This window comes from Brachycentrus maculatus, unplaced genomic scaffold (genome assembly GCF_059751285.1).
Source record: "Brachycentrus maculatus isolate JH-2025_06_01 unplaced genomic scaffold, ASM5975128v1 h1tg000459l, whole genome shotgun sequence".
Lineage (NCBI taxonomy): Eukaryota > Metazoa > Arthropoda > Insecta > Trichoptera > Brachycentridae > Brachycentrus > Brachycentrus maculatus.
In genome coordinates this window covers 584,386-597,689 of record NW_028281206.1, presented here as the reverse complement: position 1 = coordinate 597,689, position 13,304 = coordinate 584,386, and the positions used below count along the sequence as shown (strand labels likewise).

General features: G+C 32.3%; 2 protein-coding genes across 2 annotated transcripts in view; one reads left to right on the top strand and one right to left on the bottom strand.

Moving 5' to 3' along the window:
* The window catches only part of sws (patatin like phospholipase domain containing sws), a 73,076-nt gene extending 68,681 nt beyond the window's left edge, over positions 1–4,395 (bottom strand). The window contains exon 1 of the mRNA XM_088271753.1: positions 4,182–4,395. Within this exon, the coding sequence (XP_088127879.1) occupies positions 4,182–4,280 (99 nt within the window). The 5' untranslated portion in view covers positions 4,281–4,395. The remainder of the gene's footprint in view (positions 1–4,181) is intronic.
* A 48-nt stretch (positions 4,396–4,443) lies between these two features.
* LOC148302333 (leucine-rich repeat-containing protein 57-like) lies at positions 4,444–9,575 on the top strand. The gene has a single exon (XM_088271781.1). The coding sequence runs from the start codon at positions 4,640–4,642 to the stop codon at positions 5,354–5,356; it is 717 nt and encodes a 238-aa protein (XP_088127907.1). The 5' UTR covers positions 4,444–4,639; the 3' UTR covers positions 5,357–9,575.
* Positions 9,576–13,304: the final 3,729 nt, after the last annotated feature.

The following is a 13,304-nucleotide window of genomic DNA, read 5'->3' as shown; positions in this document are numbered from 1 at the left end:
TCAAAAGTCTGAGCAATCGGAGGGCATGTATGACTAGACGCATGAATGTGAAGGAAGCGAGAAGTGTATGTCAGGACAGAAGAGTGTGGCGTTCCTTCTTTTCTGCCTACCCCTGCGGAGAAACGACGTGATGGTAGTAGTAGTAATAGTAATAGTTATATTTGGCAACTTGTTTATTACTGAGGTAGGTACTTGATTCCGTTTTTTATTAGATAATAGTAGCGGAGGTGTGTCCGCGAGTGAATACGTCACGAAGCGATACCGCAAAAGCACGTTGCAAAACAACGTGACGTCAAGTGTTTACGAGATATTTACATAAGGATATACGCACATAGAAAAACACATTGAAAAAAAAACGATCCTTGGGGCCACAACTGTAAACAGACTACATACAAATGTGAAGGTTGCGGTTCATTTTTTTTTGTATTGAATGTTTTTTCACGAAACACAAAGCAATAAAAATGTCATGATAATCACGAGGTTTATTATATTATATTTGTGCTATATTTCATAAACATGCTGGATATATTTAATATTTTTATATAATTTTACTTCTTATAATATCTATTGTATTCTTGCCAGTGCCTTTTAGGTACCTTGACCCAAGACTATGACTAAGAATTTCAAATAAAGAATAAAAGTATATATACATTCATTTTCATTTGTTTTCTCTGAAAAATAAAGTTATTTTCACATAAAATTGTGTCTTCATATCAATGCAATGCCAAGTATTAGTTTTCAAAGAAAAATCTGGACCAACTTCGGGTCTTTGCCCTGGGGGCCACACAGAAAGTGCATAAATTTACATTAATGGCAAACGTGAAGCGTATCTAATTCACAGAATTCAAAATCCAATCCATGATTTAACTCGCGCAACCTCTTGACCAAACACAGCGTGAATTAAATATAACTCACATGGCGTTCAACTTGTTAATTAATAATAAGTACGTACTTGAAAAATGGTCATATAATGACGAAAACACTTCAATAAGTACAAGAATCCTAGAATACTTTTTTGTCTAATTGTTAATAATTGTTTTTTAGTTTTTTGATAAAATCTATTACATCAGACAATAATATGTATTAACTTTTAAAAACGTCTGAGACATTACTATATGTCATTAGAATCCTAACTGTAGATCAAACCTCCTCCCTCTACTTCCTTCCCTAAACTCCCTTCTTCTTTTGCCCTCCTTATTATCGTCTTTTATTAATTTATGTTTCTTTTTATATATTAATTTGTAATTTATGTTTTTTTAAATGTTCAAGTACTATCTGCCCACTGATTGCAAACGGCTATATATGGTATCAAACGTTTTGATCAATATCACTAGTCCGTCTTTGGTCGGTTGGAAGATATTGCTTTTTAGCAATAAGCCCGCCAATGTACTTTTTATTTTCTGTACATGAAGTTTAAATAAAAAAAAAAGTTTAAGTCGAGGTCATATTTAAAAAATGAAGCATGTTTTGGCCCTTATAAATTGGTGCATATGGCACCGCATCAAATCGACCCGTTGTTAACTCGATCGTGATTATATAAAGGCCCGGTAATAATGATAGTAAAATAATAATAAATTTGGGTAATTTATATAACGCCATTTTCATAAAATACTCCTCAAGGGAGCTTCACTGTGATTGAAATGGGGAAAAGGAGATAGTGGATATGATGCGTTTTTAGTTTTTTTTTCTAAAAATCATTTTATTATCACTATTTCTAACTAATGGTGGAAGAGCATCCCATATTATACCCACCATGATAGCAGCAATGGCTGGGAAACTCTGCTTCCAACCGATACTCGAACTACATAGCTTGTGTATTTAAGGCTTAGTTAATATGTACAGGGTGGCGCAAAATGAATCACCCCATCGGAGGATGTTATAATTTTTGCAAATGGCATCGCACGTCAATCATATTTGACATTTCGCTCACTCCTTTCAAGAACGTCATAAATCAAAATACTTGATTTTTCAGGAGAACGTTTTTAACGTTTAAAAATATAATACAATTTATTAAAAATAAATATCAAGCCACTTACTGAACTTTTAACTGTGCAACAGATCTTTTTAGGTAAAACCTGAAGGTTTTTTCTCCATTTGAAAAATATTTAGTTTTTTAAAAAAAATAATTAAACAATACCTTTTCTTCAAAATGCAAAAACAACACTTTCTACCTGTAGCGGGTAAATATTAACTTAAAAATATGCCTCTTTTGCTGGGATATAGTATATTTTCTTGGCATTCCGAAAATATGCACAACTGAAAATTGACGATTTTTGATTTATGACGTTCTTGAAAGGAGTGAGCGATTTGTGAACTAGACAGCTGCAGTGTACAAACAGATTGATATAAAACGGGCACAGACGTTTATCGACATTGGCGGCAGCCACTTGACGGATATCATCTTTTCGGGTCATTTTTACATTTTTAGGGAATTTTAGGGAACACAAAAATCCTCGACGGAGGGGGAGATTTCCTTGAAATACATTTAAATCGTAAAAAAAGTTTAATCAATGTCCACTTTATAGCAGACTAAAGCTGAATGTCAGGAGATTTCGACACAAACACACAAAATAAAACCTATTTTCAGGCGTAAGAGTTAAAAGACTAGCATTTCCTAAAATGATTTCGTCGTTTTACATTCCTTACGACTGTCATAGGTTGGTTTAAGTGATCACATGTAACGGTCACCAATTCTAACCATGATTGACAAGCACGCTACTCAAATTCTTGAAACTTTTAGATACATTGATCAAACTCGTAATACACAGTATGCGAGAGTTCACTAGAGGCATCTATGGTGGGATGGGGAAAGCTTTTAAAAGCCCCGTAAATGCCCAGACTTCCAGATGTCAAAAATATGTAAAAACAACTCCTAATTGGAGATAAACGAGATTTGTGAACATGTAATAGGACACACTCAAAATTTCAACATAATTCTGGTAGACTGAAGCTGAATGTCAGAAAATTTCGACACAAACAAACTAAATAAAACCTTTTGTAAGGAGCAAGGGAGTCGAAAAGTCAAGCAATTTCCACTGGGTTTTCCATAAAACGAATCCAATATGGCGACTCTTTTGTGACAGCTGATTTCTAATTGCGATGATTGAATTATCAAAATAACGATTAATATTAATGATAATAAAGGACCCGTTTAAACCACGTGCGTGTGGTAGATAAAAATTGATAAAACAAATTAAGAATCCAACAATATATCAATGCCAATGAGTAAACAATTTGCAACTGACATTTGTCGTAACTATTTGGGCATATTAATGAGCGTTATTTCGTATTGTTCACATTTTAAATATTTTTCATTGAATAGATACTTGGAATGAAAATTAACATCACTTCACTGTGAAACGTGTTTCATTTTGTGCAATTTTTCCCTATACTTGTTAATTTTTTACTTGAAACTTAAAATATAATTGATTAACTTTAAAGATAAAAATACGCGGTGACATTTTACTTCGATTTGTAAAACGATATTTTTTGTTGAATTTTACATTTTGAAAAAGTAAATCAGCTATTAAATTTATTTAATTCTGAATAAACTAACTCGGTACAAGTTTTTAAGCTTTTTTTAATAGAATACACGAAAATACTAGAAAATTCGTCAGTCGGCGTCGTCCCGTTTTGACGTTTTGGTACCATTTGATTACACCGAATGTCAATTATGGCAGTTATATGATTTTTTTTATTAAGTTTATGAATCAGTGGCAAACGTTAACAGAGAAGATTTTCGAAGGGGTTTTAATCAATTACAGGTATTACTTATCTCTTTGAATAATCGACAAAGCCAAATCGAAACACAAAGGTCTCAAATTCCATTTACACACCTATGACGAATCATTTATAAATTAAATTAAATCTATTTCATAGAACTGATTGTACAAAGTGATTATCTTATAAAAATGATTAATTTAAACATAAAACAACGCGGTTATTCTTATTATAAAACGTGCCGCAAACATAATGACATAAAATCTGTTTTGAAAATCGGCGAGAAAATAATGATAAAAGAAAAACTGTTTGGCTGCGCTAAATAACCAAATATTCGTGATGCAGAGTCACATAACCGAAACTAGGTACTCGCATTTTGACATAAACAATAGTTAAACGTTTGTTTTTCCGCAAAAACTTGGCAAACACAAGCAGCCTTGAAATCGATATTTTTCACTTACCTGATTTTGTTGGACTATTTCCATAATTTCGGCCGCCCATACTGGCACAATAGCACTTTCAAGTTTTGAATTGAATGAGAACAATTTAAGGGATTCCATAATTTATAAAAACACTAAACAAACATAATAATCATCGCAACACATTTATCCCATCAGCTGTGCGTCTGTCAAAATTACTTTTTTTATGATTTTTTGTATGGCCTTGGATTCGAAGTTGCCTGTTAGATAATTTTAAAATAGTAAATAAGTACTTTCCTTTTTTTGGATATCAATTTAGGTAGATACCGAAAAATACTGTATATTTAATAGCCTGGCAATAAAAGGTAAATAACTTCACAACAATGTCACTGTCAAATGTCAAAAATCGTAAAGAAAAAGTGGGTGTTGATGTCGTTAAACGTTTTCAAATTTGTTGAACGTAGTGTTTTTCCTGCGAAGTGCTGTTTTTTCTTATTACCATGGGTAACGCGGCGTTGAAGCAACATTATGACACCGCTTCCAAAACGGGTGTTTTAAAAATTTCCAAACAAAAACTGAAAGATCTGCCTCCGGAAGTGAAAGAATTAAGCGGAGTCATTCGGGAGTTGGATTTGTCAGAAAATAAATTTCACACGCTTCCAAATGCGATAGGAGACTTCAAAGTCTTAAAGTTTTTTAACATAAGTCAAAATAAATTAGAGACATTACCCCAGTGCATCGGCGACTTGACCAATCTCAAAATTCTCAACGCTTCGTTCAACGCGATGGTGCAATTGCCGGAGAGCACCGCGAACTTGGTAAACCTCAAGCAAGTGAACATCAGTAACAATTTGTTGGTCGACTTTCCCGCGGTGTTCTGCGGGATGAAGTGCCTGGACGTTTTGGACATGTCCCACAACAAGATAACGAGCATCCCGGACTTTGTCGAGAAACTGCAAGTCTCGGAGTTGATCTTGAATCAGAACCAGGTGTCGGTCGTGTCGGAGCGGCTCTCTGCGTGTCCCAAGTTGAAGGTCTTGAGGTTAGAAGAGAATTGCTTACCTCTATCCCAAGTGCACCTGTCCCTGCTGCGCGACTCTAAAGTCCACACGTTGTGTCTGGATGGGAACCTGTTTGACTCCAAGCAGCTGATGAGTCACGATGGATACGACCACTACATGGCTCGCTTCACAGCCGTCAAGAAGAAAATGTTCTAATAGCAACTTAATGCTATATTACGAAGGATATGAGTTGATAGTATGTTTTCAAGATTAATTTAATTTATTGAATAAACCATATCCGCTCCCTCTGTGGAGCATATGGAGTCCACAAACTGTCTCCAGGCTTTTCTGTCGGCTGCCAGCTCCTTTGCATCCTCCCAAGTCACATCCGCGTCCTGAAGTTCTGACGAGAACTGCCGACGAATTGTCAGCAGTGGTCGTCCTGGGCGGCGCGAACCTGATGCCTTGTAAAAGAGGCAAGCTTGATTAAGGCTCTCAGGAGGCATGCGGAGTACATGGCCGAGCCAACTGAATCGCCCTTTCTTGACGACAGTTGTGACCAAGATTTGCTGCGTCCTACGCCTTATCTCTTCATTCCTCACTAAGTCAAACTACCAAGATTAAAGGTATTGCAAAAAAATTAAGATACTTATCTGTCCGAGAGTGAGTTTCTGTGGCAAAACTGTATTTGGGGAGTGCGCTGTGAGTAAACATAATTTATATCAAAATTATTGGTGCATTGTTTCAAGGGTTTACTTTGACAGTGTCATTACGATGACGTCACACAAACTTTGTTTTAAGTTAAATGTCGTGGGTATATGTTTTTTTTAATACTTTTCATTATTTTCTATCATGGTCAATGCTATAAGCAACATATTTGATTGAATTAAAATAAATTAACCACGAAATATGTATTATATAAAAATTATCCATACTATATGTCATGGGTTTTCTTTGACAGTGTAATGACATACATGAACGGCCGCGATTATAACTGAAGCCTGGCGACATTTATTTATAAAATGGCACTTATACTGCCATCTGTGGTTGTATTTTAAGACTAAAACCACACTTCAGATTATTTTTCTGTTGTGCCCTCGACATTTTACTTAAAAATTTGCGTGATGTCTTCTAATGAGAAGACATCTTAAAGACAACGTGGTTTTGAGAATTCTGTTCATCGTCGGGTTTTTGTAAATTCAGTAGAGATATTACTCTACGAAGGGTAGTTCAGTAAAACCTCGATATAACGGATCTGTATTTAACGATCTTTGGATATGACGGACAAGAAAATACTATCAAATGTAAAAAAAATTAAAACTTCTTGTTAACCGCCCTACACATACGAACGCACATGAAACGCTCGGTTTTTCTTCACCATTCCGTGCTAACCTGTATGACCTATGAGAAAAGATATCTGTTTCAAAAATATTTAATCAGGTTTCTTACCTGACAATATTTTGTCACAACAAACGTTGTGATTTTTTTGCTTGTTTATAAAAAATATGCCTGAAAATAACTCGAAGGTGGCTAACCTACCCTACCATCGGGTTATTTTCTATTATATTATTATGTTATTTTATATTAAAATTATACATGCTTAAATTCATGTGTCGCTGCATGTTATCAATTTTAGGTGAAGTTCAACTTTATTATATGCATTTTTTGTTATTTGGAGAGTTGATTATAAAAAAAAATACAGCAAATTTCAAAAGTGTAAATGAAACATAATTCCTTTTTCAAAGAAGGATTACCAAAAGCAAGCGTGTCGATATAAAACAGCAACGTCACTTCACGAAGAGTATCCAAAGACAATAAATAAAATTTTGTCTGTGTTAATATTGTTATTTATATCTAAATACAGTGTTCATATTTTCCATAAAAAGGTTTTTGATTTATTTAAAATCTATTTTTATATAACCGAAGTTCAGCTTCAATAGACCCTCCTCCCCTAAATTAGTCAGTTATATCGAAGTTTTACTGTCCTATCCAATTCTTGTAAATAATTCATAAGTCTATATATTCAAGACATATGGGGATTGTATTTTTGTGTTCATAAATGTCCCGATTGTTATTCCTTTGTACTTAAGACACATATTCCAGATATTGATAAAGTATGCCAAGTTGTTGTATTTGTTATTTAGGAGTGTGAAATCCAAACACTGTCCAGCTGTTATTATAGTAAAATAAATTATGCCTTCTCGTGTTACTGGCCGGGGGCATAAAGAATCATTTGCAACAGAACTAGACAATCTAAAATATTATTTAGAATTTTAAATAAATTTACTACATAGAATAGTTTTCTCCTTTTACTTAGCTTAAATAAATTTAGCACACAAAGCAAATTATTATTGTGAAGATTATGCCTTTGTATATTTATTATAAGGCAATTCTAGTTTTATCCTTTTATCTAGAAATTCAATTACTTTTTATGAATGTTAATTTGTGTCGTGTTACTTGTTTGTAAGAGCACTTTAATAAATTTAAATATTCCAAAATATTGATAATTGTATGAAATTTATGGCCTGTAACAAAATGATACCTTGAGAAATCAAACTTTTCCATGATTCCTTTTTTATTAATCTTTTATGTGAAGAAAAAAATTAATACTGTTGATAAAAAATAAACTTGTATGATAGACAGTAGAACTTCCATTTCTGGGGTTAATAGGGATTAACATGGTCGGGTAATGAAAAATCAACAAGAGAAAAAAAAATATGGGCAATTTCATTAAATTCAATTGCGAACATATCGCTCACTCCTTTCAAGAATGTCATAAATCAAAAATCGTCAATTTTCAGTTGTGCATGTTTTCGGAATGCCCAGAAAATGTACTATATCCCAGCAAAATAGGCATATTTTTAACTAAATATTTACCCGCTACAGGGCAGAAAATGTTTTTTTTTTGCATTTTGAAGAAAAGGTATTGTTGAATTAATTTTTTTAATATACTAAATATTTTTCAAATGGAGAAAAAACCTATATGTTTTACCTAAAAAGATCTGTTGCACAGTAAAAAGTTCAATAATGTTTGGCTTGATGTTTATTTTTAATACATTGTGTTATATTTTTAAACTTATGACGTTCTTGAAAGGAGTGAGCGATATGTGCGTTAAATGCTTCTCGTATGTTTAATAATGCATAACAGGAAATGATTTTTGTGATTTGAGGAAATGTTTTCTGAGAATTTTCACAAAAGATTTTTGTTTGAAACTAACCGTTCTTCCAAATAGTTATTGAGATTCAGATAGTATAAGTTTTGCTCCATTAGTAGATGAAAAATACTTAATACAATTGATCGTAAAGTGCACAAACATCTATGACGACCATAATTACTATTAGAATAAAAATAATGTTTGCAAGATATTTTTGGCCACTTTGTATAAAGCTTTACATTCGTTTGTGCAAGCTTAAACTTATATTGGAATTTCACCAAATAATCTAGCTATAAATTAGGATAAAATTTACCTTTTTTCTTGATTTTTGCCGTCAAGTGAACCAATATATTATGTATTATTTATGCGTGTGTGAATGATATTATATATGCAGTATTAATGTTGTATTTCTTCTGCAGACTCTTATTTTACAGCAAAATGAAGGCAATTTTTTTATCTGTATTAAACTAAACCATTTTTATATTACAAATCCAATCAAGTATTAATAAGTTATATTTTTAACGTGAGGTATTTATTGATACTTGGGTTGTTGAAAAAGCAGCTTGATGTTGACCACTATTAAAATAATTTGTTATATTAGTGTAGTGGTTGTTTTTGAGTGAAATCGAAAAAAAAAAATTGTTAGAAAGAACATTTTTTAAATATTTTGATTCACTCTTTTACATACATTGTAATATGCACTTATTACTTTCTCATATTTTGTACTTGTAAATCTCTTACATATTTATTTCTATTTATTAATTGGAATTATCACTAAATCACAAAGTTATTGTAGATTTACAAGTATATTACATTTTCAAAGATCGTAAAAATATTTACAATGAATTTTGATGTTTTTCTCAGATAGCTATTTTTATAATCTAAATGTTTGTACCCGTGACTTTAAATCAGTATTTTTTAAATAAATATTTGTAAATTTCTTAGGTTTTCTTATTATAGTACTACTCTATGTTCCCATTAGTTTAAGAATACTGCATTTAAATGAAACTTGATAACAAAAATAAGATTTTAGAAGACCATTCATCGGAACAAGTTCTATTAGTAGATAAAAAAAATTGTTGATTTTTCAAAACTGAAACAGGATTCTTCTGTGTTCTTGAATTTCTATATATGTTAGTAAAAATAGTCTCAAGATGATAGAAGATGTCGTTAGGTGGAGAAGGCATCGAAGAAGACAATGGTATTCCCATGTGAGAAAAATGGAACCATCCCGACTCCCCCATATTGCATTACACGCCGACTCCCGGGCAGACCACCTGTTAAAATTTTAACCTGTTAAATAAATGATGCTGCATTGACTATTGATTCAATTGTTTTTTTTTTCAGAAGAAGAGAATACTTATAAAAATAATGGAAATAGTCTTGCATCAGAATGACCATCAAAATCTTCCAATGATTAAAATATGTTCATGAATGTTTTTCGCAGATACTTTGTGGCACATTTTATAAACTTTACAAAATTAAAGAACTTTGTTTTAACAACTTTTTTTTATAATTAGTACACTTTAACCTGCCGGTTTCGACAAGAACCTTGTCATCATCAGGATTAAAAACATTAAAATACTCATAATTAATTACATTCCCTTACCAAAAAAAATAAGTGTGTGGAAGTTTTTGGTAAGGGAATGTAATTAATTATGCGTATTATAATGTTTTAGAATTTTATAAACTCTGATGATGACAAGGTTCTTGTTGAAACCGGTAGGTTAAAGTTTACTAATAATTAAAAAAATGGTTAAAACTAACTAACTAACTAACCATCACGCCGGTTCCACGCAGGGGTAGGCAGAGAAAATAGAGCGCCACACCACTCTGTCCTTGCAAACATTCTTCACCTCTTCCACGTGCATGCATCTCCTCATACATACCCGCCAATTGTTACAACTCCTAACCTGACCACTTTCAAGTATTATTTGGTTAAAACAAAGTTGTTTAATTTTATAAAGATTAAAATATTAATACTAAAGAAAGGATTCAGAAATCAATTTGTGTTTTGTCAACTTTCTCGCTGATTCCTTATTATAATTTATTGATATTATCCCTATAAGTATGTGTCACTTTCAATATAACCTAATTTTCATGGCTAGTTAAACTATTTATACGTACCAATCTTCATTTCGCAAGTAGGTTTTTGTTGCCGCTTAATAGCGAAGCTTAGAAGCTTAGAAACTAATGCTTTATTTTGCAAAATTGGGGCATTTAACGAGGGTAGTAAGAAGTATAAGTAAAAACACATATTTGTTTATTAATATTTATTTGTTTACATCTACACATCCATTAGGCCTTTGAATTATTATATGCTTAAAAAGAACACCGTTTCAAGTAAAGTATTTCACACACGTAACATAGATGAAATGGAACAAAGTAATGTTCAGCAATTGAAAAATAACATTGTAGCAGAAGACTTTTATGAAGAAAATGTTACTTTAGTAAATTATTGCTTGTTATTGGTCATATGTTGTTGGAATAAAATCAAATAATATTCAATTGCTGACTTTAAAATCACGATACTTTTTCATGTCAAGTAAGAATTCGTTACAATAAAAAATTAAGTCCGCCTCCACAGTGTAATGGTCAGCACGCTCGAATACCGTACAAGAGGTCCCGGGTTCAATTCCCAGGGGGGGGTCAAATAAATATAAGTGATTTTTTTCACTCCAATATTTATTTCATATAACCCTGGACTGGTACTTAAAGCGGAAGGCTGATCCCCTTTCTTTCATGTGTTAACGATCAAGATAACACTGCGTTCATATAATGCAGTGCCCTATGCACCATTGGGGTGCGGACAAGGGTTGATGTTTAAGTACTTATGGAAAGTAAAAATTACCAAACTTCCATATTTCAGCATGTTTCAACAAAATTATAAAGTCTTTTATTGCATTTTGAGTTACTTGCCATGAAAAAATATAGCAGATGTGACGGAACATAAAAAATATTTCTAAGAAGTAAGTACTTAAAGGCGTAATCTGAGTTACTTGAGTATTTCCTTGTAATTCACATTGCATCGCTTGGATTTGACATTTTGGAAAATTTATATCACATAGGTCTATGAAATTGGCACCTTTACTACATAATACATTATAATATTGTGATTTTTTAAATTTGATTTCCCCGGATAAGCAATGCAAAATGAAAGAAGCTATTCCTTTTGCTCCGCATTTCGACTGTTGGCTGATAAATGGAATAAAAGAATACACAATAGTTTATAAGTTAAACCGCTAGTAGAAAAAAACTAGGAAATTCAAAAGTAAACAGATGTGAGCTCAACTCGACAATATAAGTTTAAATTGCATGTACAAGTTTAAAAAATATATGCAAAGTCAATAAGACATCAGAGAAATATATGTTTTACATTTTATACATATTACACAAAACTAGTTTCCACTTAAAATAGGATAGTCATAGATGCAATACTTCCAAATCTTTCAAAAAGATAATTCCTTATAGAAATCATTACTTATTTTCACAATATTTAAAAGTTTCACAACATTTATAAAACACACAAGAGATTAACTCGCTAACGTTTACAAATAACACTGTATAATTATTTTACAAATCACTATCAAGTAGGATGTTAGTATTATATCTACAGTAAAGCGTTTGTATGAGCCACGCATCAATCCCACCAGCTATCACTTTTCAGGTTCAATTTTATAGCACCGGCAGTGACGAGCGTCAAACACTACAACGCATGAATGAATCATGTAACTTATTCAATGAATTACTAAATCTACTCAGTGAATTACTTGATTTGGGCATATGGAGCGAACGGGTGAAGAAGAATTCTCAGAATGAGATTTCAAGCCTTTTCTTTTTCCAGCATCAACACAAATTCTTATTTTTTGTATTTAAATATGCAAATAAATGTGTTTTTTGGCATAGATTAGCGTGAAATATGTGTTGCGATGGTTTGGACATGTGGAGCAAATAAGTAGAGAGAGAAAACAAAGATGAATATCCGATACAAGCATATTTGAAAATAGGAAAACTTGGCATGATCAAATACTTCAAACACTTGAAAGCAGACAGTTCAGAAGTTGGAATAATCAGCAGGTATGGGTAAGGAGGTTCATGAATATAGAAAAAGTGAAGAATGTTTGCAAAGACATGACTACGTGGGGTTCTTTCCTCTCTGCCTACTCCTGTAGAGGAATCGGAGTGATGGTTAGTTAGTTAATCATATAATTTATTTAGAAAATCAGTTGATTTTTCAAATGCTAATGCGTTATTGGTTAATGCACTAATGGTTTAAGTTACACACCATTGCATCACAAAGCTGACCTAACAGATAAATATTTAGAGGCATACGGATGAACCTCTTCACGGGCAGTATAGTCACAGCGAGTGTGTAAAGATTAACATCTTAGGATGTTTTTGCCCCATGCATTTGTATAATTGAAGAAATTACGGTAATTCATTGAACAAATCACTTAATTTATTCATAAATGGGAATCTCAAGCCCTTGACAATAACGTTGCTAGAAAAGTTACCCTTTACGCAGATTTGCTTCATATTTCAACACGCATTGGAAATAGTAAAGAAAATATATTGACATTTGCATTATTAAGAAAAAATTATTTTACATCTAAAATAATAAGTAAACTTTAAATTATACGCTATATTTATGTGAAAAAATAAACAAAATCATTTTATTAAAAAATAAAATTGATTACTGAAAATAATTATGTTGAGTTATTTTAATGGTCAAAACTCTTTTTAATTTCCTTTTTGAATGTATTATAATGTTATCAATTTATTATTATTATGTTGAACCAGGTTGCAACTAGAAAATATTGCCCGAACTTGCTGCAATCCTTTTCCAACGAAGCAAATGAACACTTTGACTCGATGTGGCTTTCAATACAATCTGCGTGCTTGTGGGATTAAGTGGCTCTACAATTTATATCATAAGCAAAAATGTGTACAAACTAGGAATAAGTTTACACTATTTGAAGCCGTCACCCAGACGAGTGACACTACTTACG

Coding starts and splice junctions, on each gene's coding strand:
- LOC148302333 (XM_088271781.1), top strand. CDS start 4,640: ATGGGTAACGCGGCGTTGAAGCAACATTATGACACCGCTTCCAAAACG.